Source organism: Theropithecus gelada, chromosome 2 (assembly GCF_003255815.1).
Source record: "Theropithecus gelada isolate Dixy chromosome 2, Tgel_1.0, whole genome shotgun sequence".
NCBI lineage: Eukaryota > Metazoa > Chordata > Mammalia > Primates > Cercopithecidae > Theropithecus > Theropithecus gelada.
The window spans coordinates 131,067,802-131,094,966 of NC_037669.1; the positions used below are offsets into that span (position 1 = coordinate 131,067,802).

The following is a 27,165-nucleotide window of genomic DNA, read 5'->3' on the forward strand; positions in this document are numbered from 1 at the left end:
ATCAGAAGTGATAGTCAAAATACTTAAAAACTGATACATCAAAGGTATTGACCCTGGCCAGATGAAATGTACACTGTGACTACTGGAAAGGATGCTGAGTCTAAATAATCCTAAAGCCATCCAGGTGCTGGATGCAGGGCTCAACATTCCAGCTTTGGACGTCTAAGAAATAAGATGCAGGTAGTGATTAGAAAACAAGAGGGGGCCAGGCACGGTGGCTCATGCCTGTAATCCCAGCACTGTGAGAGGCCAAAGTGAGTGGATCACTTCAGGTCAGGTATTTGAGACCACCCTGGCCAACATGGTGAAACCCCGTCTCTACTAAAAATACAAAAATAATTAGCTGGGTGTGGTGGTGAGAGCCTGTAATCCCAGATACTCAGGAGGCTGAGGCAGGAAAATTACTTGAACCTGGGAGGCAGAGGCTACAGTGAGACAAGATCCCGCCACTGCACTCCAGCTTGGGTGACAGAGCGAGACTCCATCTCAATAAATAAATAAATAAATAAATAAATAGAAGGAAAGGCAATGATAATAGAAGGGAGAGTGAAGGAGTTGGAAGAGTAAGAGCAGATATTTTTACAATACACCCTATGGTAGTTAGCCTCCAAGAGGCCCCCAATGATCTCCATCTCCTGGTATTCATACCCTTGCTTAGTATGAATACTCTCACACCAAATTAGGGTTGGTTTGTTTGACTAACCCCAGCTTCTGCCAGAAACTGTGGTATGTCACTTTCGACATTCACATTGTAAAAGACTGTGGCTTTGGTCTTGGGTGCTCCCTTGCTCTCTCTCTCTCTCTTACATCACTCACACTCAAGTCATGTGGCAAGAGGCCTTATGAAGAAACCCATGTAAACAGGAAATGAGGCTTTCTGCCAAGAGCCACATGAGTATATTTGGAAGCAGAATAGCTCCAGTCAAATCTTCAGAGCCTGCTTCCCTGGCTGACAGCTTGACTGCAACTTCCTGAGAGAACCAACCTGGATTCCTGATCCTCAGAAATTATATGAGCTCATAAACATTTATTGTCTTAAGCTGCTAAATTTTGGAGTAATTTGTTATGTACCAATAGGTAACTAATACACCACATTAGAAAAGATAAAGATATTAAACCCATATAAATACTCTTAAATTGAGGAAATATTTTTCCATACAGGACAGGGCAAGGAAGGAACAGGAGGCTTATGGAGCCAACATTTTGCTGGTTTCTGTCTTGCTCTGGACAGGAAGTTAATTTATGCCAAGTATAGTAATAGGTAATCCTATCGTGAAGGGGATTGGGAAAATATCCCTGTACACCACATCAAGTACATGCTAGGTTATGTAACAGCAAAAACAACAGAAATGCTATCATTGGTAGAGTGTTTACTGCATGTCCATCATTTTCCATACATTATCTTTCCTTCCTTCTTCCCTCCCTTCCTCCCTTCCTTCCCTCCCTTCCTCCCTCTCCTTTTCTTTCCTTCTTTCTCTCTCGCTCTTTCTCTCTGTCTGTCTTTCTCTTCTCTTTTTCTCTCTTTCCTTATTTCCTTCTTTCCAAGGTCTCACTCTGTCACCCAGGCTGGAGTGCTATCATATGATCACAGCTCACGGCAGCCTCAACCTCCAGGGCTCAAGCGATCCTCTCACCTCAGCCTTCTGAGTGGCTGGGACTACAGGTGCATGCCACCGTGTCCAGCTAATTTTTGTCTTTTTTGTAGAGACGGGGTTTTGCCATGTTGCCCAGGTTGGTCTTGAACTCCTGAGCTCAAGCAATCCCCCTCTTCTGCCTCCCAAAGTGCTGGGATTACAGGCATGAGACACTGTGCCTGGCCCATTATCTTTAATCTTCATAAAAAGCCCCATTAAGTATAATATCACAAATAATTATCATGAAGCCAATTGGGTTCTTTTTACTACACTTCACTGCCTTGAAAGAAAAGCAATAGAGGTTTGGCCATAGTTCAGGAGAGAGGAAATCTAACTAAAAGGCCAAGTAAAGCATCAAATATAGTAACTTGTCAGACACAAGATCAAGCTCTGAGGTGAAGCAGAGGAAACCAACAGAAATTGACATCAGAAACTCTGCTGGATCCCCACCAGGATGCTACCCATAAATCCTGTTCTCTTTCAGGTGAACTTTTATTTTTTTTCCAATAAGGCCAGCCCTACCCTGGACTCTGGAACCAGTTCTGGCCCAGGGTAGAAAGGCTACCAAGCACCTATGGTAGAAGTCCTGGTGTCCAGGCATGCCTTGGCACAGTACTGAGTAGGTCTTATTACTGACCTTCTCTGAGCTTGGCACTGCAGTTCCATGGTGTCAGGCCTTGTTGCTGAGCTCCTTTGTTGACTTATTCCAAAGATATATATGACTTAAGGATGAAAAGTTTTATTGAAAACAAGAAGTATGATTTTCTGTTGTATTATATTCCATTTCTAGTACTGAAGATGAGGGAAATAGGAGGGTTTTGTTTAGTTTTATTTTTGTAAATTTTAAGAAATACAAAGTACATGGACAAAGTTAAAAATTCAGACAATATAGTAAGAGTACTCAGTGAAAAAGTAAGTCTCCTTCCTCAGCTTCTCCTTCCCAAAGTAACCACTCTTGTGAGTTTCTTATCTGTGGAAGGTAACTAATTTTTACATATAGCAGGTCACTGAATAATGTCATTTCATTTAACATCATTTTGCTATAAGATTGATGAAAAAAAAAAAATTGTTTCCTGGCTGGGGCCACTGTCCATGAGGAATCTGTATGTTCTCCCATGTCTGTGTGAGTTTTCCCAAAGTACTCTGGCTTCTTCCCATATCCTAAAGTTGTGCCCCTTAGGTGAACTGGCATGTCTACATGGTTCCAGTCTGAGTAGGTGTGTGTTAGTGCACTGTGGGATGAGATGGTGTCCTGTCCAGGGTGGGTTCCCACCTTGTGCCCTGAGCTGTCAGGATAGGGTCCAGACACCCGTAACCCTGAACTGGAATAAGTGGGTTGGAAAATGAATAAATGAATACAAATTACTGTGAAATAAATAAACCCCAATTTGAATGTTACATCTCACTATGCCACTCAGGTTGAAGGGCCCAGGTATTTGAATTCATTAGTGATAAAAATGAAGATTAGTTAATTATTTAGGTTTGAGTTGGGAAGCTGTCCTGTTGAGCCATTACATCAAACAAAACATCCTCTTTTCTTTCATCTTCTGCTATATGCAATATTTTTCTGTAAATGCATGTGAATACACTCTATATTATACATGTTCAATACAGAGAGTATTCCAATATAGAGTATGTCCAATATAGAGAGTATTCAGATGCATTTTCTTGTCCAATACAAGAGCTTTGAAAAAACATGAATAATGTATTTTCAGTTTCTTTCTCTTTCTTTCTTTCTCTTTCTTTCTTTTTCTTTCTTTCTTTTCCTTCCTTCCTTCCTTCCTTCCTTTCTTTCTTTCTTTTCTTTCTTTCTTTCTTTCTCTTTCTTTCTTTCTTTCTCCCTCTATCTCTTTCTTTCTCTCTCTCTCTCTTTCTTTCTTTTGTTGTTGTTGTTGTTGAACTGGGTCTTGCTCTGTCACCCAGGTTGGAGTGCAGTAGCATAAACACGGCTCACTGCAACCTCAACTTCCTGGGCTCAAGCAATCTTCCTGCCTCAGCCTCCTGGGTAACTGGAACTATGGGCATACACCACCATGCCTGGCTAATTTTTCTTATTTTTGTAGAAATGGGGTTTTACCATGTTGCCCAGGCTGATCTTGAACTCCTGGGCTCAAGCAATCCTCCCACTTTGGCCTCCCAAAGTGTAGTTATTATAGGCATGAGCCACTGTGCCTGGCCCTCAGCCTTTATAGATGGTTGTTATGCAAGAAATGACCATAAGATGGGCTTACATGCATTTGCTATGAAGTTAAGATTTTATTTGTTGAGCTTGTCTAGGCCATCTCCTAGGCACCATTTCATACTCTCTTGCTCCCATACCTCTTATTCCTGCCACCACTGTGGAGACCAGTTCTGCCCAGATGCTGTCTTGGACTAAACTATTTATTGTTTGCTTCCTCCCCTGGAGCTTCCCTGATGCTAACATATGGGATGCCCACAGAACTCACTCAGCTTTTAGGCCGACAAAAACCAGAAATGCAGAGAAGTTAATGTCTGTGGAACTACCATTGGCCAGTGTAGGAGTGGTACTTGTAGCTAAATGGTCTGGGATGCTATTCACAGGCTACCTTAGAAGGTACCCAGGCTTAAGCAGCAGTTGTCCTCAGATGAGCCCAACTCCATAAGTGTCCTCATACTATCTTTCCTTGTTTCTTGTTTCATTCCCAGTGCCCCTCACTCCTGTTCCTTGGGATGATATTCCTAAATAAATCATCTGTAAGCAAGCTTTTTGTTTCAGGCTCTACACTGGAGGAACCCAGGCTAAGACAATGTTGTTCAATGTCCCATATACAGGAAGCCTTGTGATAAAGTCTTTATGACCTTTAATGCCAAAAGAGAAGTTGTCTCCACTGAAAAACTTTTATTTTATCTGTTAAAACAGTGAGAACTTTATAACTCATTAGGTTTCTCTTTTTGCTCTGGTTATCAGAAAGCTTAGGAGAAATTAGATGCTTAATTAAAGTATATTATTATACTTTAGTATTCTTTATGGATAGTACATTTGCTTTCATCCTTAATTATGGCTTTGATCTATTTTTATTGTAACATTATTATTATAAGAATGGCAAATCAAACTTTTAGGGAAGAAGAGGGATATAAAAATAAAAATATAATTTGTGTTACTTCCTTACTTGAATGAGGCAGACTAAGATAGGAGAATGGAAATCAGAGTGACTCAGATAAGGAATAAGTCAGTTAAGTTCAAGTATCATTTTGAAACAAATTCTAGAAAATACATTCATAGAGACAGAAGTCAAAGATTAGCAATAAATTCAAAGGGAGCAGACTTCTAACTCATCTGTCTTTACCCATTTCTTAGACTCTCAGCACCTAGCCAGAACCTGGCACATAGTAAATGTTTGTGTTGAATGAACAGTGTGTGTCCTAGCAATTTCTCCACAGTCAATTTAGAGTTCCCTAGGATTGATTAAAGAACTACAAGAGTACATCCAGGAGCTACTCCAGTGCATATACTAAAGAAACTCCTTATCAACCCAGCTTCATCAGAAATGGCCTAAGCCACACAGCCTTGAGACAAACTTATCAACTAAAGAAACACAAAGATAATTCCTCTGGGCACTAGAAGGTGACTTTAAAAAACAGTGCCTTTCAGGAGGCAATTTACCAGATGAAATTTTGAAGTGTCTAGTAGATCCCAAAGACTGAACATAACATTTGCAAAATGACATTAAACAGCAGCCCAGCTGTCTATGATCACATATCTTCAGAGTCTGAGAGTCAACCAAGGATGCATTTACCTAACTCACTACTACAAATGGACCATCATAATACATTAGAAATCCTGGCACTTTAAACACTATTTTATTTTTCTCTATAAACTGAAGGTCTTACCATTAATGTGCATCTCATTAAAATTTATTACAAACATTCCAACAAGGTCTATAAAATCTTGTTTACAAAATCCCGATAGTACAGAAAGGAAGAGATACCGATGGCATTGGCATCCTGTCTCTGCATAGCTAATGTACTCTAAAGTATGACCACCCAGTCCAATTATTTTCTTTGAAGTGTACACATTTCCTTCAGTCCTTGTAATCAAATACTACTTCAGAGACAGGAAGTAACACTACTTCCCTTGTGGCAAACAAGGACAACTTGATTAGAAAGATAAATACAGCTCCAGTTCAAATGTTTCAATCACTAGAGGTGGCACTTCCTGATTCTATCAGTGTTCCTTTGTGGTTTCTGGTATTCTCAGCAAAGTTCTTTAAAATTCTGCCCACCATAAAATTTAGATCAATGTATTTTCAGAGTGGATATGAGGTGTTCTATTAGAAAGGTAAGATGAAGTTGGGGAATGTGATTTTTTAAAATACCTTCCTATCATACCACTTTTACAAGATTAATTCTGAATTATCATTTTTCCTACATTGGAAGAATCATAAGCAAACAGGCAATGCTGAGAGCATATTAATATAAACTAAACTAATTAATATCAGTTGGAAGCAGCAGTTAGAATGTGGTGGTGGGTCTGGGAGTGGTGGTTCATTCCTGTAATTCCAGCATTTTAACAGGCCAAGGTGGGAGGATTGCTTGAGGCCAGGAATTTGAGACCAGCCTGGACAACACAGCAAGAACCCGTCTCTACAGAAAAATTTTACAAAAAACAATTAGCCAGCCATGGCGGTGTAAACCTGTAGTCCCAGCTACTCTGGAGGCTGAGGCTGGAGAGTCCTTTGAGCCCAGGAGTTCAAGGTTGCAGACAGCTAAGATCATGCCACAGCACTCCAGCCTGGGCAACAGGGTGAGACCCTGTCTCAATAAAAAAAAAGAATGTGGTAGGTGTTGCTATGGCAGAAGGCAAGAATTGGTCTGTATAAGGCACTAACATATAACCACAGTTACAGAAGCAAAGAAGAAAACAAAAATTATTCGAAGCCTGCCTTTAAAAACACAACGGACAGTAAAGTTCAAGATGAACAGTTCACAAGATTTACGGGTTCTCTCATGATTTTCTGATTTAAGAACTCTTTACCAATTCCAAACCTAATTTCTTCCTCCTCTGCACATCTACCATCCCCTAAAACACCAATTCCACTATACTCTAGTTATCTGTTTTTACTGGCTATCTCCCTGCCCTCCCACATGAGCATAAACACAAATGCATACACTGTGCATCTGGAGTAAAGGGCCACGTGGTCATCTGAGCATTTCTGGTGGTGGGCACTGCGTCTGGCTCATAGATGCTCATTCAGTCAATGTTTACAGAGTGAATAAATGACTGAATCAATAACTATTAAGTAAACTGAAGACAAAAATCATACATTGTTAAGACTGGAAGAGATTTAAGAAAATATCTAATTCAATACCCTTATTTTACAGTTGAAGAAACCATGCAGAGAGATGCAACGTCCCACCATAGACAAAAACCTAGCCTGGGGCTTGTAAATTACATGTTTGGGTACTTTCAAACAACCAGGGCCAACAGTTTTCTATTTTACAGATGTCAAAGTCACTTTGTTTAGTTACTGCTCCCCATCACCAAAAGATAATTCGGCTTTTATACTCTACAGTCTAAATGGAAAATGTAAGAATTATAACTGAAATTAAAATCAGCTTGGTGAGGCCAGGTGCAATAGCACACACCTGTAATCCCAGCACTCTGGGAGGCTAAGGCAAGTGAATCACTTGAGGTCAGGAGTTCGAGACCAACCTGGCAAACATGGTGAAACCCCATCTCTACTAAAAAACTAAAAAAATTAAAAAATGATCTGGGCGTGGTTGCACATGCCTGTAGTCCCAGCTACTTGGGAGGCTGAGGCACGAGAATCACTTGAACCCAGGAGGAGGAGGTTGCAGTGAGCCAAGATTGCGCCCTGCACTCCAGCCTGGGCAACAAAGTGAGGCTCCATCTCAAAAAAAAAAAAAAAAAAAAAAAAAATCAGCTTGGTTAAAAAGATTGGTAAATTAGTCACCTACGTAGCCTCAAAAAAAATTTTAATATTATCAGCCAGAAAGAAGTTTTCAGTTTATAAGTGGATTTTGAATACTTATTTTACTCCCCTCTTCCCACTGTTATTATACATGGCTAGTAATTGTCTGCATTACAATAGTCTTGTTTTTGTTAATCATACTACCATTCTCATTTTTTTCACAGATAAGGAACAGACCACCAAATTCTGGGATTCTATGTGGTAAAGAGAACTGAAACATGGACACAAGAAAGGAATCATATTAAAAATATTAAAAGGTTATGAGAAAGATAACTGTGGTATATCCACTCAATAGAATACTGCAGTTATTACAAGTGACCTTTATGAGTAGTTTATAACAGCATAAAATATGATTAAAAGTGTTAAATAAAAAGATATAAAATTTGGCATAAATAATTAAAACTCAGCAGAGAAAAATGGCAAGAAATAAATACACGAAAGATGTTGGTTATGTTCAGGTGGTAGAATTAAAGGTTATCTTCTTCTCTTCCTTTTTCCATATTTAAAAAATGTTCTAAAGCATATGTATTTACTTTTATAATGGAAAAATAAAATAGATTACATCTTTTTACAGAAACTAAGAAGTTGGTATCAGAGGCTGCACAGTCAATATTGAACTTCCCTTTATAAGTTTCTTTTGGGTCTCTGTTTTTGTCTTCCTTCCAAATTCTCCAATTCTTATCAAAAAGTCCCTGGAGAGGATATCTTTTGAGCTAAGAAATGGGGTCCTGATTGAAGATATAAAGTAATGAAACCTCAGTGTCACTTCTTCCCTTAGGAGCTGTTTGAGAAATATACTGAGAAATTCACTCTATTTGTTGGAGTGAAGAACTTCCTGCAAATGCCTTTTACTAGATTTTTTATGTTCTTAGAAAACCTGAAAAGTCCCTAAATAATTCACACACTCTTTCCTGGGTTTGGTTGCTGGATGTAAGTTCAAATTTTTTTCTCCATGACAATAAATGGTTTTTCTTTTGAGATTACTGATTACTATGCCACTAATGGCCCAATTAAAATGTAGATGTAACTTTCAGGTACCATCTATTTTAAGAAGAATAAAATAAGCTCAATAGGATGTAACCCTCCAGCTACTTCCTAAGTTGCTTAAAGCACATTCCCCCACCCTTTTAAAAAGCTATTTTTCCAAAAATTACAGTGCTTGGTGTGTCTGCACCACAGGTAGCTTTCACCTGCAGGTAGGGCAACATCAGGGAATCACAAAGCAAAAGCTGAGAAATTAATGCTGCTCCTCCTTTCTCACCAGCTGTATGTGACTGACTGACACTTATAAATGAATATGCAAGCTCTCAACTCTGATACCCCAAGGAACACAAGGAAGAGTCAGCAGAGCTCTCTTCTTCCCTCATGTGCACCATCTGGTTCACTTTCTACATGTAAGTACGTTTTCCACATTGCAGAAGCATGTGCTCATTGGAAGGCTGTATGGTTTTGTAGCTAAACAGTAAGAACAGAAAGCTCTTGCTGGTCTAAGAACTCTGAGAAGATCTAAGCAGCAACTTAGGCAACTATCTTGAGGGCTGCAACAAGATGCTACCATTGAGCATTCTACCCATTGCAGGTGTACTCAGCTTTTCCCAAAGGGAAAAATATGCAGCTCTTCACTCCTGTTTCTAGACTTCTGTTCCTATGGCTTAGGGTTCTTGAGCCTGTGACAGAAAATATTGCTCTCAAATAAATTCCTCATAATTCCCTCAAACACTGTTTATCCTTAACATTACAAACCACACTAGTTAATCCTTAACAAAGAAATATGTAGGGAATATTTATTCATGCCCAAACTCAAAAATAATTAAAAACAGAATTTGAGATTAGTTACAGAAACATAAATAATACTCCAGCATAAAAATAAACAATATGAGGAAAGATTCCCTCTCTTGGTATCTCAATCCTTTGACTTTTGCCCACTATGACACATAATAAATATTTAGGTTGATGATGCTTCCTGAGACACTGTAAAACTCTATTTTGATCTCTTCATCTCAAATTATGCCACTGCTTTCCTTGAAAACTTCTCTGTGTTAAACCCAATCTATTGAAGTACGCACAAACTTGTACTTCAATTAAATAAAAACATTAATAGATCAAATATAAACCACACCTTACTTGTTACTCTGAATTTTGCTTAGTGTTAATACATACTAATACAATAAAAGGTCTAAATTATTTTAATGAGGATCCATAAATGATAGCTTAGAATCTCTTCTTCCAAAATCTACTTTTGCTTGATGCATACGGTTTCACTCCCCATCCCACCAATAAAAGTATGCCTGGGAATATTCAAGAGCAGATGTGATGAAAGCTGAGTGATGGTCTTCTTTTGGTCAGAAATTAGGTACAAATTATGTGGCCGTGTAAGGAGAAAGAAGAAAACCAATAGAAAAAGCAGAAAAGCCATAGCTACAGGAAGCCTTGCAGAAATTATAGCTAGTTGAGTGTTCCATTGTCATAAGACCAGAAGCATAGTTTTAGAACTAGAAGACATCTATGAGGCCCTGTTCATGCCATCAGTTTAGAGGAAAATGGGCTTTAGGAAGGTTTGTGACTTGCTCAAGGTCACATATATGGTTGGCAGTAGAGCTAGACTAGAAATAGAATCTGGATCTTTTGGTTCCAAGTTTTCTTTCAACTATACCACAAAACATATTAGTTCTTAAAATCATCAAAATATAAACCATTTGAGTGAAAAACTTTCTAAACTAATGTTAGAAAGGGGGGTCTAAATGTTTGTGTCCTCCCAAAATTCGTATGTTGAAAACTAATCCTCAAGGTGATGGTATTATGAGGTGGGGGCTTTGGATGGTGATTAGATCATGGGGGTGAACCCCTCATGAATGAAATTAGTACCCTTATAAAAGAGGTCCCAGATAAATCTCTCACCCCTTCTGCCATGTAAGGTTACAGTGAAAAGATAGTCATCTATGAGGAACCAGGCCCTTATAGACACCATATCTGCTGGTGCCTTGACCTTGGACCTCACAGCCTACAGAACTGTGAGAAATAAAGTTCTGTAGTTTATCAGCCACCCAGTCTATGGTATTTTGTTATAGCAGGCTGTATTAGTCCATTTTCATACTGCTATGAAGAAATACCCAAGACTGGGTAATTATAAAGAAATAGAGGTTTAATGGATTCACAGTTCCACATGGCTGAGGAGGCCTCACAATCATAGCAGAAGGTGAAAGAGGAGCAAAGGCATGTCTTACATGGTGGCATACAAGAAGAGCACGTGCAGGGGAACACTCCTTTATAAAACCATCAGATATTGTGCGATTTATTCACTACCACAAAAACAGCACAGGAAAAACCCACCCCCATGATTCAATTACCTCCCACCTGGTCCCTCCCATGACACATGGGGATTATGGGAGCTACAATTCAAGATGAGATTTGGGTGGGGACACAGCCAAACCATATCACAGGCTGACAGGATTAATACACTGGTTTACATAATTCCTGCTTTTATATACAGAATATAAAAAACATTATTGAACCTTTTCTCTGGGAATCAAGGTCACCAGTGTGAAGATCAACAATGTGAACTCTATAATACAATCTGTGAATGCTAATATGACTTTGAGTGTAGTACAATGTCAGGAATCTAAGTGCTTTTTATAGATTTATTCTTTGCTCTCATTACTTATGTTTTCAGTGTTGCTGCTCCAAGTATCATCCCCTTCCCCACCTTCTCATTTCAATTCTAAACTCTTATGTTTTCTGAAGTCTATCCTCTAGAGTAATATAAAATGCAGACAAATGAATCCCCTATTTCTTGCAGCATTATTCATAAGAGCAAAACAAAAATGAAAATGTCCAACATAAGAGAATATTTAGTGAGTGATACTTTCAAATAGAATATGATGTAGCCATTAAAATTATCTTCACATGAAGAGGCTTTAATGAAATGAGGAAGTGCTTATGTAATAATGTTAAATGCAAAAAGCAGGATATAAAATTACAATAAAACTACCAGATACCAACTACATTTTAAAAATGCTTAGAGTGAGGAAAACATACCAAAGTGTTTACAGTAGTAAGATTACTGACAATTATTCTCAGATTATACTGTTCTATGTATTTCTGTTCATTTCTGCAATTAAAGTTTAACACTTTAAGTCAGAAAAAGAATTTTATAGAAGAAAATATCACATTGGAAAATATAACCTTCAGAACTATATAAAATAAAAATATATAGATTCCAGGTGAGAATTGAAAGCCTCTGTTGTATGGACTTGTCCACAGTTCTGTGACATGGTAGGGTTGTACACACATGGTTTTTGCTCACTTCCCATTTCTTTGCTGAATTCCAGGTTGCTAGAGAGCTGAATTTTGTGGATGGGCAAAGCATTAAAGTATATATGTATTAAATGGGAAAAGAAAGAGAAAGAAAAAAAGGAGAGGGTGAAAAAATTCTGAGCCAATGATTTTAGAAAAATGTCTAAGTGTTTTTTTCATTAATTGGTTTTTTATTAATAGAAGTTTAGACACTACAAATAGCAGTAATTGTCATTAAGTCACTCAGGCTAATTTATCAGTGAATCAGTATTAAAGACAAATTAACCTTTCTAGAGACCAAGATATCTTCTAACTAATAATTAACTATCTCCTAAAACTGGGAGAGCTGAATCAAGAACGTGAGGAAGTCAAAACTAAGATAGCATAGAAAGAAACTAAACAGTTGAAGCAAATGAGTGTCTTAGTACAGATGCTCCTTGACTTAGAATGAGATTATGTCCTGATAAACCTATTGTAAATTGAAAATATCCTAAGGTGAAAATTCATTTAATACACCTAACCTACTGAACATCATAGCTTAGTTTAAACTAACTTATATATGCTCAGAACACTTACATTAGCCTGTAGTTGGACAAAGTCATTTAACACAAAGTCTATTTCATAATAAAGTGAATAAAGTGTTGAATGTCATGTAATTTAGTGAATACTGTATTGAAAATGAAAAACAAAACGGGTGTACGTGAAGTACAGATTTTACTGAATGTGCATCACTTTTGCACCATCATAAAGTCAAAAACTACTAAATTAAACCATCCTAAGTCAGGAAGCTTCTCTGTAGGATGGTTATATCTGCACATATTGGATACTACTAGCAATTTTCTTTTTTTTTTTTTTTTTTTTTTTGAGATGGAGTCTCGCTTTGTCACCCAGGCTGGAGTACAGTGGCACGATCTTGGCTCACTGCAAGCTCTGCCTCCTGGGTTCACGCCATTCTCCTTCCTCAGCCTCCTGAGTAGCTGGGACTACAGGCACCTGCCACCACACCTGGCTAGTTTTTTGTATTTTTAGTAGAGACGGGGTTTCACCGTGTTACCCAGGATGGTCTCGATCTCCTGACCTCATGATCCACCCACCTCGGCCTCCCAAAGTGCTAGGATTACAGGCATGAGCCACCACACCTGGCCTACTACTACCAATTTTCTATCCTAATTCTTTTGTATTATTATATTTTTCTGCTAAATAGTAATATTTTTTTCTTATCCTCTTTCTTTGACTGAAATCATTAACATATGGGTTATGGAGCTGGAGGTAGTGACTTTTGGTTTTGCAACACACAGTGACACTCATTCACTCATGCATACACATAGCCTATCCTCCCACATCCACTGCCCTGCATCACCTCATGCAGAGATGACCAAAGGCAAACTAAGCTCAGAGTGGGTGTTTTATCAAATAGATGTTGCTAGACTTTTCAAAGCTTCTGAAGATCATTTAAAAAACTTCCCCTCTGCCTTCCCAAACACTACATGCCAAGAAAAGACTAAGTTAGAATACGGCTGGCCCTTGAACAACATAGGTTTAACTGCATGGGCCCATTTATATGTGCATTTTCTTCTGTCTGTGACACCCCTGAGACAGCAAGACCAGTTCTTCCTCTCCTCTTCAGCAGTCTGTTCAGTCTACTCAAAGTAAAGACAGTGAGGATGAAGACCTTTATGATGGTCCACTTCCATTTAATAAATAGTAAATATATTTTCTCTTTTTTATTATTTTCATAATTTTTTTTCTCTAGCTTAATTAGTCGTAATAATACGGTATAAATACATATAACATACAGAATATGTGTTAATTGACAGTTTATGTAATCAGTAAGGTTTCTGGTCAACAGTACGCTATTAGTAGTTAAGATTTTTGGGGAATCAAAAGTTTTATGCTAATTTTTGACTGCATGGAGAGTTGGCATCCCTAACCCCCATGTTGTGCAAGGGTCAGGTGTACTTTACACTGGTTTAAGGGATAGACAAGGTCCAAATCTGTTCTCATTCATCACTAGTGGCATTAATTAGCATTTGCAATATGATCTCTAAGGACTTCCCCAAACATGATAATATTTTATTGTTATAATAGCCCTGTGAAATTACATTAGCCCAATTTTACAGATGAAGAAACATAGGTTCTAAGAGGTTAATTTGCTGAAGATCACACCAGTATTAACCTGGGGGAAGGCCTAGATCTTAGATCCTCTAACTCTCAATCTTGTGTTTATTTCCACCGTTTCATGCTACATTATTGACAGATTAATTCTATGCCAAACTATTAGCCCCTAAAAGCCATGTGCAAGTGTACCTCTGAGGATCAGTTGCTGCTCAACAACAGTGCAGGAGAGCGGAAAATTACTCCTGAGGCAGGAAAAACTTGAGTGGTGGGTGATTGCAGCTAATGTTCATGCTCACCTTGATGTCTCCTTGTGCCCCTTCATCCACTAGAATGCATCCCCCTTCTCTTCACAAATACTTGCCCACCATTTGCCCTTCAAGGTTTAAAATAATGCCCCCTCTACAGATTTTCATGGAAAATTTCAGCCATTTCTACTATTTCTTGACTCCACATTTCATCTTAACTTTAATAACTTGAAGATATTACGGGGTGTATTTAGTCCCAAACTCCTCAGAAATTTTTCTCTAGAGCTCATACATGTATGTTTTAGCCCCCCAGCAAGACTTTAAGCAAGATCTATTTTCTACATCTCAGATTCCTTTCCATGTTTTCACTGCTTTTCTCTTTGCTTCAACTGCCTAGTATATTGCCATGCGTTCAACAAGTGCTTACTGAGCAAATGAGAACCTGCATCAGTGTAGTAAAAGCATAGCTTGATTCGTAATTAGGAAGTTGGTGTCCCAGTTTTTACAACTAAGTAACTGCATTATTTCGGGCAAGTCCATGAGTTTGTTTTCTCACCATAAAATGGTCATAGTGAATGGACTATATGAGTTCTATGATCTATAAGATGCTATGAATATTTAAATATGATTTTGGTTGGGACTGATCAAAACCTTACTTTATTCCATTAAGGATGAGAGAAGAGATGAATAAGAATACCAATGAGAAGAATATTGAAAATAACGAAAATGCTAGGCAGAAGAAAGCCAATGTGTCTGGAAAACGAAAAAAAAGCAAAGAAGAATCAGAGAAGCAGAGATGTCCTGGGCAAAACTGGAAATATAGATCCTGCCTCAGAGGGAGGTGAAGGGGTTAGAGGGTGGAATATACACAGGGGCAGCTTAGTAACTAGAAATATTGGTTAAGTGGTTAGGCGAATGTACTATAATGTTTTGTTTTGTGTAATTTGCTCTTCTGTTTGCTATTTGAACTTGAAATCAAGTGGTAAGAAAGTATTGAGCATGCATAGATTCTGATGAAGAAAATAAGATACATGCTAAAAAATCCTTGTAAAAATAGAAACAGAAGTTCTTGGCATTAATAGAAGAATACCATTAACATTTGACCATTAGAAACCATTTTTCCTGTACTTTTTCCTCCAGTTTTTTTGAGAGGGGGAGGTGGAGAGGTACAGCAATTTTAATCAGGGTCTGCTGCTTAAGTTTAATTTTATTAAAGATTTTAATAATTCCAAGTAATACTATACTCATTTAATTAAAATTGGGTCTTAGCTGACAGACCATATAATAGATTAAAATAATGTTATAAGGAGGAAATAATGTTATAAGGAGGTCTGTCCATGACTTCATTAATAAGCTCCCTTGGATGGGAAGAACCTATGGCAGGCAGTGAGATGAAGTCTCTGATGTGGTAGTGTCTGAGTTGCTAAGGAAAAGAAAGTAATGATTAGCTTAACAGTTTGAGAAAAAAACCAAAAATACCTCTTTAGAAAAGAAAACAACTAAAATTAACTCAAATATTTGAATCAAATAACATTTCTTGGATTCTCGGATGTAAAAGTTTTCAGTTGCTATCCAAATTGAAATAACACTTTAGGAGTACCCGGTTAATAAAAGGCCAAAAAAATCTCAATAAAAAAGACCAAAATTTTAAAGGTATTTGATATTTAAGATCCATTTTTAGGAATCTTCCGACCATCTTGAGACTAAAACTGCAGAGAAGAAACTTACTATTAGTCCACGTTACATAACTTTGAATCCAGTTTGCCCTTAACCTTTTACCAAGTTTAACCAAGGTTTATAATGAAATTTTTTTGCAAGGAGAAAAAAAAAATGTGTGTTTTAAAAATAAACATACCTGCTTCATCATAGGATACGGTCAATTTTTCTAGCATTTCTCGGTCAATTGACAAAATCTGCTGTTCAAGGATGGTCTGGTAAGACAATACGCTATTTTCTTTGTCTTTCTCGTAGTCCTGAAGATGCTGTTTAAGGGCCTCTGGGAGTCGAGATTTTACATATTCAGCTGCAGTCTGCAGATAAAACAGACAGAGAGAACTCCATTAGAAATTCTCCTCTTAGACTTTTTACTTACCCTCAGGTGCTACAGAGAAAGCTCAAAGCACTGTGAACCAACTCTCCAGACAGGCATGTCCTTGTCATCGTCATTTTAGTATCCACTGGACCCAGTAAGGTGATCTTCAAATAGACAGAATCGCAAACCTCTAAGAGTTTTCTACTAGGTTTAAAGGTATAAAAGATGATAGATTTGGTTAGATATTCACAGAATTAGTGCTCAGAGTTTCAACTATTATAGTGAACTGAAGGCCCCTGATAGTGATTTTGCTGGATACAAATTTGACTTGCCCTTGTCTACAATACAGAAGACAGTCACTCATCTCAGCAATGACCCCATCCATGCTATGGCATCCACATCCCTACTTTGTTTTGTTAGTCTCCACTCATTAATGTTTACACAAGAACTCTTGTAAAGTGAATTTTATAAAGGAGAGTCCTCTGCTAGGATCGATAATGAAATAATGGGATAAACAGAAAATGAGTAGATTTAAGACAAAGCCCCTTAACCTTGGTGGGGGGGGGGGGCAGGGAAAAAAAAAAAACCTCTTCACCACTTAAATGCCTTAAGCTGACATATATATAATTCTTACTTTGACAAGTTTGTTGTTGTTGTTGCTGTTTGTTTTTTGCTTTTACACTATCTGTACAACACATTCCCAAATAGTTACATTCCAATTAGTAACAACTAAGTACATGCAGTGATTTTCAATCAGGTAAGCATGTTCCACTTGGGGGTAGAGGGTAGGAAGGAAGATACGCATATTTTGAAAAGATTTTCCCAAAGATTCTGATATGTTCTTCTGGTAGGTTGCAGTGGTAGCATACTCTTTTCTCTCCAAGTTAAGAATCCCAGTGCTAGTTAAGCAGAATTTTATGAGCATAATTAAGTGACAGAGAGGCATGCATAAATCAGGGGAATTCTGAAATTTATAAAACTTCTCTCTTGGGAATGTCAAAAGTTTAGCATCTCCTTGCAGTACAGTCCTGCTTTACTCACATAGTGTCTAAGGTTAATAAATCAGTCAGTGAAGTCCTCCATATATTGTTCAAAATTATATTCACAACCAGTATAAAACTTCACACACAACAACAACAACAACAACAAAAACTGCTGGGAAAAAAACAATGAAAAGATGGTCTCTGGGGCAATCTTTTCTTAGAGTAAGGCAGACTTGTCTACACAGAAAATAAAAACCCCGTAGTGTTCTGTTGCACAGTGGGTGACTATGGTTCTCAGTAAGGTGTTTTATGTTACAAAATAGCTAGAATAACTGTTTTTGAATGTTCCCAACATAAGTAAATTATAAATGAATGAGGTAAGGGACATGTTTACTACCTTGATTTGAACAATATACAAGATATACATGTATTGAGACATCAAACTGTACCTCATAAATACGTAAAGTTACAATGTATCAATTTTTAAAATTCTGTACAGCTATTAATTATGCAATAAAATAAGTATACATTAAACATACATACTGATATATATATGATACATGCTAATCAACAGAGGTTCCATTTTTTTCATTTATAGAGTAATATCCTCTATAGCCTTTGGAAAAAATGAGATAGGACTATATGTGCTGACCAGGAAGAATACCATGATATATTGTTGAGGTTAAAAATCAAAGTCACAGAATATCAGGTATAGTATATCCTACAACATATATATATATATGAGCACAATTAAGTGACACACATATTTAGTATTATCATATAGGCATAGGAGAAGATATGGAAGAACATACTCCAATTGTGGAAGACACTTTATTTTTTTATTTTTATTTTTTTTGAGACAGAGTTTCACTCTTGCTGCCCAGGTTGTAGTGCAATGGAGTGATCTTGGCTCACTGCAACCTCTGCCTACTGGGTTCAAGTGATTCTCCTGCCTCAGTCTCCTGAGTAGCTAGGATTACAAGTGCCTGCCACCATGCCCGGCTAATTTTGTGTGTGTGTGTTATTAGTAGAGCGGGGTTTTACCATGTTGGCCAGGCTGGTCTTGAACTCCTGATCTCAGGTAATCCATTTGCCTCAGCCTCCCAAAGTGCTGGGATTGCACGCTCAGACAATACTTTCTACGTTCCACATTTTCGTATTGTTTCCAGGTTCTTACTATTGTAATTTTTTAAAAGTGTCTTTAAAATGTATTTGGTTTGTAAAAATTTTATTTCAGTAGTTTTTGGGGAACAGGTGATTTTGGTTACATGAATAAGTTCTTTAGTGGTGATTTCTGAGATTTTGGTGCACCCGTCACTGGAGCAGTGTACACTGTACCCAATATTTAGTCTTCTATCCCTCATCCCCTTCCCACCCTCCCCCTTATGTCCCCAAAGTCCATTATATCATTCTTATGCCTTTGCATCCTCATAGCTTAGCTCCCACTTATAAGTGAGAATTTATAGTTTTCCATTTCTGAGTTACTTCTCACAGAACAACGGTCTCCAACTCCATCTAAATTGCTGTAAATGCCATTATTTCATTCTGTTTTATGGCTGGGTAGCATACCATGGTGTAAATACACCACATTTTCTTTATCCGCTTGTTGATTGGTGGGCATTTAGGTTGGTTCCACAATTTTGCAATTGTGAATTATGCTGCTATAAACATGCACGTACATGTGTCTTTTTCATATAATAACTTCTTTTCCTTTGGGTAGATACCCTAAAATATACTTCTTTATAACCTTCCCTTTAAATGTTAACACAATTCAGGATGGATGAAAAGAAACTTGCCAGAACAATGACAACTGACTTCCCAGGAAAAGTCCACTGAGAAGTGGTGGTGAAAAGTTGTATTTTAGCCCCTAGAGTAGCCAAAGATAACACAACACGTTTTATTTCGAGATTAATATTTATATTTCCTAATTCTGTTGCTGATAAAATTACAACTTTAACATCACCAAACATTGTTCAATTTCTCTGCCAGCCAGCTAGTGCAGAACAAAAGAAATTATTCCATAAAATGTAAATGGACTCAGCACATTTGTGCAACATATTTAATTGTAGAATTTAATAACATTTTTCCCTGACACTGGAAAATGAAGAGACACACTGCACAATAACTGTTATTATTATTATTATTATTATTATTATACTTTAAGTTCTAGGGTACATGTGCATAACGTGCAGTTTTGTTACATATGTATACTTGTGCCATGTTGGTGTGCTGCACCCATCAATAACTGTTTTTGTTTTTGTTTGTTTGTTTTTTGGGACAGAGTCTCGCTCTGTTGCCCAGGCTAGAGTGCAGTGGCACGATATCTGCTCACTGCAACCTCTGCCTCCTGGGCTCAAGCGATTCTCCCGCCTTAGCCTCCCAAGTAGCTGGGACCACAGGTGCCCACTACCACAGCTGGCTAATTTTTGTATTTTTAGTAGAGACGGGGTTTCACCATGCTGGCCAGGCTGGTCTCGAACTCCTTGCCTCAGGTGATCCACCCACCTCAGCCTCCCAAAGTGCTGGGATTACAGGCGTGAGCCACCGTGCCCAATAACTGTTTTTAAACTCACACTACCTTGTTACTCAGTGTAATATCTGTCATTAATTTTCCTCCTTGAAATACCTATGAGGTACAGGAAATAGTTCCATAATTCACATTTTACAAATATTGATGTACTCTGTATTATTGAAAGCACATCACGGGATTACTGGCTAGCCATATGCAGAAGATTGAAACTGGACCCCTTCTTTACACAATATACAAAAATTAACTCAAGATGGATTAAAGACTTTAATGTAAAACTCCAAACTATAAAAACCCTGGAAGATAACCTAGGCAACACCATTCAGGACATAGGCACGGGCAAGGATTTCATGATGAAGACACCAAAAGCAACTGCAAAAAAACCAAAAATTGACAAATAGGATCTAATTAATCTAAAGAGCTTCTGCACAGCAAAAGAAACTATCATCAGAGTAAACAGACAACCTACAGAATGGGAGAACATTTTTGAAAATTCTGCACCTGACAAAGGCCTAATATTCAGCATCTATAAGGAATTTAAACAAATTTACAAGAAAAAGACAACCCCATAAAAAAGTGGACAAATGACATGAATAGATACCTTTCAAAAGAATACATACATGTGGCCAACAATCATGACAAAAAGCTCAACATCACTGATCTTTAGAGAAATGCAAATTAAAACACAATGAGAGGCTGGGCATGGTGGCTCACGCCTGTAATCCCAGCACTTTGGGAGGCCGAGGTGGGCGGATCACGAGGTCAGGAGATCAAGACCATTCTGGCTAACACGGTGAAACCCCATCTCCACCAAAATTACAAAAAATTACCCGGGCATGGTGGCAGGCGCCTGTAGTCCCAGCTACTCGGGAGGGTGAGACAGGAGAATGGTGTGAACTGGGAAGCAGAGCATTCAGTGAGCCGAGATCATGCCACTGCACTCCAGCCTGGGCTACAGAGCAAGACTCCGTCTCAAAAAACAAAAAACAAAACAAACAAAAAAAACCACAATGAGATACCATCTAACACCAGTCAAAAAGGCTATTATTAAGAAGTCAAATAATAACAGATGATAGCAAGGTTGAGGAGGAAAAGGAACACTTTTACACTGCTGGTGGGAGTGTAAATTAGTTCAGTCATTGTGGAAGACAGTATGGTAATTCCTCAAAGACAGAAAGACAGAAATACCATTCAACTCAGCAATCCCATTACTGGGTATATACCCAAAGGAATAGAAATCATTCTATTATAAAGACACACGCTCACATATGCTCATTGCAGCACTATTCACAATAGCAAAGACATGGAATCAACGTAAATGCCCATCAATGATAAACTAGATTAAGAAAATGTAGTACATATACACCATGGAATACTATGCAGCCATAAAAAAGAATAAGATCATGTCCTTTGCAGGCATATGGATGCAGCTGGAGGCTATTATCCTTAGCAAAGTAACACAGGAACAGAAAACCAAATACTGAGGTCTCTTATTGGTTTTAGCCAATCCTTCATTTTTCAAAGTTTGGCTCAAAAGCCATGTATATACTGTTAGTATTGCCTAACCTAACTTGAACATCTAAGAGCATCCAACAGCTTTCCAATTATTTTGTATTTGTACAGGTATAGGTACTTTAGCTCCTCCATCTGGCAGAAATAAGGACTGTATCTTACACATTATTGTGTTGCCCCATATCTGGTTCAATGCTTTGTACCACAGAAGCGCAATACTTTGACACTATGCAAAAAACAAGTACTTTCAGATAGCTTGGGAGAAGATGTTTTGACAGTTCCTAATTCTTTGCTTGCATACAGATCTTCCTTTCACAATTTCAGATAGAGAATAAAAGTCTGGTTTTCTACTGGCAAATGGAACTATTCTTGGTCTTTAATTTTCTTTCATGCCATTATTTTAGAAAAGTAAACAGCTCAAACCCAATCATCATTCACATGACAAAATGGCAAATTATGTGTTTCACACTTAAAGCTGTGTGAAGCTTTATTTAATGTTTTCCTCTCCATAATCATTTGATCTTCTCCATTCTTGCCTTTATTTCTGCATTTAACAATGGGCTTGATTGATTCTTCTAGGGACCCTTTGAGGAATCATGTATAACGTACATCAGAGCAGTGCACCTGAGTTAAAGTTGCCTTGCAGGATGTTAATTACCCCTGGACTTTCAGCTTTATGCTTAGCCAGATGTATCCTAAATGGCTGAAGAGAAACCTTAGGGAAGAAAGTGCAAAAGAGTTCACAGGTTCCCTCCAGTTAGACATGAAAAGACGGTGGCTTCGGCAACAGCCAGAGTAAAAAGATGAACTAAAAACTTACAAGGCAGGGCATAAAAGTGCTGAATGTACCTTCTTATAGAATTGACATATATTTATATTACCCATTCCAGCGTTAGTCTGGAAGACATTAAAGGGTTACAGTAAACTCTATAAAAAGAACTCAGTGGGTAAGAAGGATAAATGAAAAGAAGCAAAATGATTAAGAACCTAAATTCTGGAAATGTAGGTAGAACGCTGATGCTGGTCATTAGGCTAAAAAACTATTTACTATTATATGGTATATTGTTTAAGAACCAATACATATTAAATAATTTGGGTGGGGTGGTGTAAAAGTATATTTCAAGAGCTGCTAAATGTTTCACAATTTATCTTAAAAAGAAAACTTGTTAGCCGGCCAATTCTAATTTATTGACTGTCTGCTGAGTAATACATATTAGGCTTGAACTGTTGGGAAAACAAGCCTTTACCATAAAGGAACCTGCAATCTTAATATGCAAACAAAACACATGAAATACTAGAAAAACACATTTTACAAAGTAATGCAAAAATAGGCATGAATCCTGAAATAAATTAATATATTTATTTAATGCATGAGTTATGTTAAGTGCTAAACAGCCTTTAGGGAGAGAAATTAAGATAGGAGGGGAACACGGAAAAATAATCAGGAAATAATTCTGGTAGAATTTAAAGACCAATTTAAAAAAAAATAACTTAAGAAAGAAGGCCGGGTGCGGTGGCTCACACCTGTAATCACAGCACTTTGGGAGGCCAAGACAGGCAGATCACGAGGTCAAGAGATCGAGACCATCCTGGCCAATATGGTGAAACCCTGTCTCTACTAAAAATACAAAAATTAGCTGGGCGTGGTGGCGCGTGCTGTAGTCCCAGCTACTCGGGAGGCTAAAGCAGGAGAATCGCTTGAACCCAGAAGGCAGAGGTTGCAGTAAGCAGAGATCACATCATTGCACTCCAGCCTGATGACAGAGCGATACTCTGACTCAAAAAGAAAAACAACACCTAGGAAATATTCTTCCAGACATTGGCCTAGGCAAAGAATTGATTATGAAGACCCTAAAGGCAAAAGCAACAAAATAGACAAATGAGACTTAATTAAACTACAGAGTTTCCACACAGCAAAAGAAACTATCAACAGAATAAGCAATTAAAAATTGTGTTATAAAAGAGTACTAAATTATGTAGGAAAATATTCATAATAAAAAGCAGATTAAGGCTGGACACAGTGGCTCACCCCTGTAATCCTAGCATTTTGGGAGGCTGAGACAGGTGGATCATTTGAGCTCAGGAGATCAAGACCAGCCTGGGCAACATGGCAAGACCCTGTCTCTACTAAAAATACAAAAAATAGCTCTTATTATTTTGAGGTACGTTCCATCAATACCGAATTTATTGAGCGTTTTTAGCATGAAGGGCTGTTGAATTTTGTCAAAAGCCTTTTCTGCATCTATTGAGATAATCATGTGGTTCTTGTCTTTGGTTCTGTTTATATGCTGGATTATGTTTATTGATTTGCGAATGTTGAACCAGCCTTGCATCCCAGGGATGAAGCCCACTTGATCATGGTGGATAAGCTTTTTGATGTGTTGTTGAATCCGGTTTGCCAGTATTTTATTGAGGATTTTTGCATCGATGTTCATCAGGGATATTGGTCTAAAATTCTCTTTTTTTGTTGTGTCTCTGCCAGGCTTTGGTATCAGGATGATGTTGGCCTCATAAAATGAGTTAGGGAGGATTCCCTCTTTTTCTATTGATTGGAATAGTTTCAGAAGGAATGGTACCAACTCCTCCTTATACCTCTGGTAGAATTCAGCTGTGAATCCATCTGGTCCTGGACTTTTTTTGGTTGGTAGGCTATTAATTATTGCCTCAATTTCAGAGCCTACTATTGGTCTATTCAGGGATTCAACTTCTTCCTGGTTTAGTCTTGGAAGAGTGTAAGTGTCCAATATCATACTGAATGGGCAAAAACTGGAAAAATTCCCTTTGAAAACTGGCACAAGACAGGGATGCCCTCTCTCACCACTCCTATTCAACATAGTGTTGGAAGTTCTGGCTTGGGCAATTAGGCAAGAGAAAGAAATCAGGGGTATTCAGTTAGGAAAAGAAGAAGTCAAATTGTCCCTGTTTGCAGATGACATGATTGTATATTTAGAAAACCCCATTGTCTCAGCCCAAAATCTCCTTAAGCTGATAAGCAACTTCAGCAAAGTCTCAGGATACAAAATTAATGTGCAAAAATCACAAGCATTCTTATACACCAATAACAGACAAACACAGAGCCAAATCATGAATGAACTTCCATTCACAATTGCTTCAAAGAGAATAAAATACCTAGGAATCCAACTTACAAGGGATGTAAAGGACCTCTTCAAGGAGAACGACAAACCACTGCTCAGTGAAATACAAGAGGACACAAACAAATGGAAGAACATACCATGCTCATGGATAGGAAGAATCAATATCGTGAAAATGGCCATACTGCCCAAGGTAATTTATAGATTCAATGCCATCCCCATCAAGCTACCAATGAGTTTCTTCACAGAATTGGAAAAAACTGCTTTAAAGTTCATATGGAACCAAAAAAGAGCCCGCATCTCCAAGACAATCCTAAGTCAAAAGAACAAAGCTGGAGGCATCACGCTACCTGACTTCAAACTATACTACAAGGCTACAGTAACCAAAACAGCATGGTACTGGTACCAAAACAGAGATATAGACCAATGGAACAGAACAGAGTCCTCAGAAATAATACCACACATCTACAGCCATCTGATCTTTGACAAACCTCAGAAAAACAAGAAATGGGGAAAGGATTCCCTATTTAATAAATGGTGCTGGGAAAATTGGCTAGCCATAAGTAGAAAGCTGAAACTGGATCCTTTCCTTACTCCTTATATGAAAATTAATTCAAGATGGATTAGAGACTTAAATGTTAGACCTAATACCATAAAAATCCTAGAGGAAAACCTAGGTAGTACCATTCAGGACATAGGCATGGGCAAAGACTTCATGTCTAAAACACCAAAAGCAACGGCAGCAAAAGCTAAAATTGACAAATGGGATCTAATTAAACTAAAGAGCTTCTGCACAGCAAAAGAAACTACCATCAGAGTGAACAGGCAACCTACAGAATGGGAGAAAATTTTTGCAATCTACTCATCTGACAAAGGGCTAATATCCAGAACCTACAAAGAACTCAAACAAATTTACAAGAAAAAAACAAACAACCCCATCAAAAAGTGGGCAAAGGATATGAACAGACAGTTCTCAAAAGAAGACATTCATACAGCCAACAGACACATGAAAAAATGCTCCTCATCACTGGCCATCAGAGAAATGCAAATCAAAACCACAATGAGATACCATCTCACACCAGTTAGAATGGCAATCATTAAAAAGTCAGGAAACAACAGGTGCTGGAGAGGATGTGGAGAAATAGGAACACTTTTACACTGTTGGTGGGATTGTAAACTAGTTCAACCATTATGGAAAACAGTATGGCGATTCCTCAAGGATCTAGAACTAGATGTACCATATGACCCAGCCATCCCATTACTGGGTACATACCCAAAGGATTATAAATCATGCTGCTATAAAGACACATGCACACGTATGTTTACTGCGGCACTATTCACAATAGCAAAGACTTGGAATCAACCCAAATGTCCATCAGTGATAGACTGGATTAAGAAAATGTGGCACATATACACCATGGAATACTATGCAGCCATAAAAAAGGATGAGTTTGTGTCCTTTGTAGGGACATGGATGCAGCTGGAAACCATCATTCTTAGCAAACTATCACAAGAACAGAAAACCAAACACTGCATGTTCTCACTCATAGGTGGGAACTGAATAATGAGATCACTTGGACTTGGGAAGGAGAACATCACACACCGGGGCCTATCATGGGGAGGGGGGAGGGGGGAGGGATTGCATTGGGAGTTATACCTGATGTAAATGATGAGTTGATGGGTGCTGACGAGTTGATGGGTGCAGCACACCAACATGGCACAAGTATACATATGTAACAAACCTGCACATTATGCACATGTACCCTAGAACTTAAAGTATAATAAAAAAAAATAAAAAATAAAAAATAAAAAGGGCTGAATTTAGGGAAATGGTCACTGAGGGACATTCATAAGGTATTCACAAGATAAAGGAGAGATTATCATGGGAATGCTTCAAAATTCACACTAGAGGAAGAAAGAAGACAGAAGAGAGTAATATTTTAGTGCAGGCAAGGTTTCCCTGCCCTTGAAGAGAAGGGATGTGTGTTTGCTGACCTGGCAGCAGCCAGCACACAGACCACACGTTAATTTACTTAGTTTCACCTTGGAATCCATCTTTCTTATGGTAACATATCATTAACTTTTGACAGCTGCTCTTTGGCTCCAGGCACTTTAAAATAAAGTCAGAGTGAGTGCCCTTGCCCACCAGGAAGAGAACATAAGGCAAGGGAGTTACTCTCTCATGCCTGCCAAGAGTGTCATTTCTTGCCATTTTTAGTCTTTGGCACTTCTAACCTGGAGAGGTTATTCAAATAAGGTTATTTGAATAAGAGGTTATTCAAATAAGATGACCATCTTGCACTCCTGAATTCATAATTCTGCCTCAAGAAGGCAAATTTGATTCCTTCAAGAGAGATGGCATCAGGAAAAAGTCCCAAGCTTAAACCAGAAGCATAAAAATGAAATCTTACACCTATTACAGAGATTTAAGATTGCTCTGGAGAACGAAAGCTGCAGACGTGCAAATGCTAGTCATGTGGTAAAATGACTACCGCAGAAGGCATAACACTCAGTGTGTGAAAGACTTGAAGTCGGCCGGGCGCGGTGGCTCAAGCCTGTAATCCCAGCACTTTGGGAGGCCGAGACGGGCGGATCACGAGGTCAGGAGATCGAGACCATCCTGGCTGACACAGTGAAACCCTGTCTCTACTAAAAAATACAAAAAACTAGCCGGGCGAGGTGGCGGGCGCCTGTAGTCCCCGCTACTCGGGAGGCTGAGGCAGGAGAATGGCGTAAACCCGGGAGGCGGAGCTTGCAGTGAGCCGAGATCTGGCC

The 27,165-nt window shown here is 38.3% G+C and overlaps 1 protein-coding gene across 2 annotated transcripts in view; it reads right to left on the reverse strand.

Annotated features, from left to right (window-relative positions):
* PPM1L (protein phosphatase, Mg2+/Mn2+ dependent 1L) overlaps positions 1 to 27,165 on the reverse strand; it is a 301,803-nt gene that overhangs the window by 74,446 nt on the left and 200,192 nt on the right. For both annotated transcript variants that reach the window (XM_025377624.1, XM_025377626.1), the window contains exon 2: positions 16,100 to 16,274. In XM_025377624.1, coding sequence (XP_025233409.1) covers positions 16,100 to 16,274 — 175 coding nt within the window. The remainder of the gene's footprint in view (positions 1 to 16,099; positions 16,275 to 27,165) is intronic.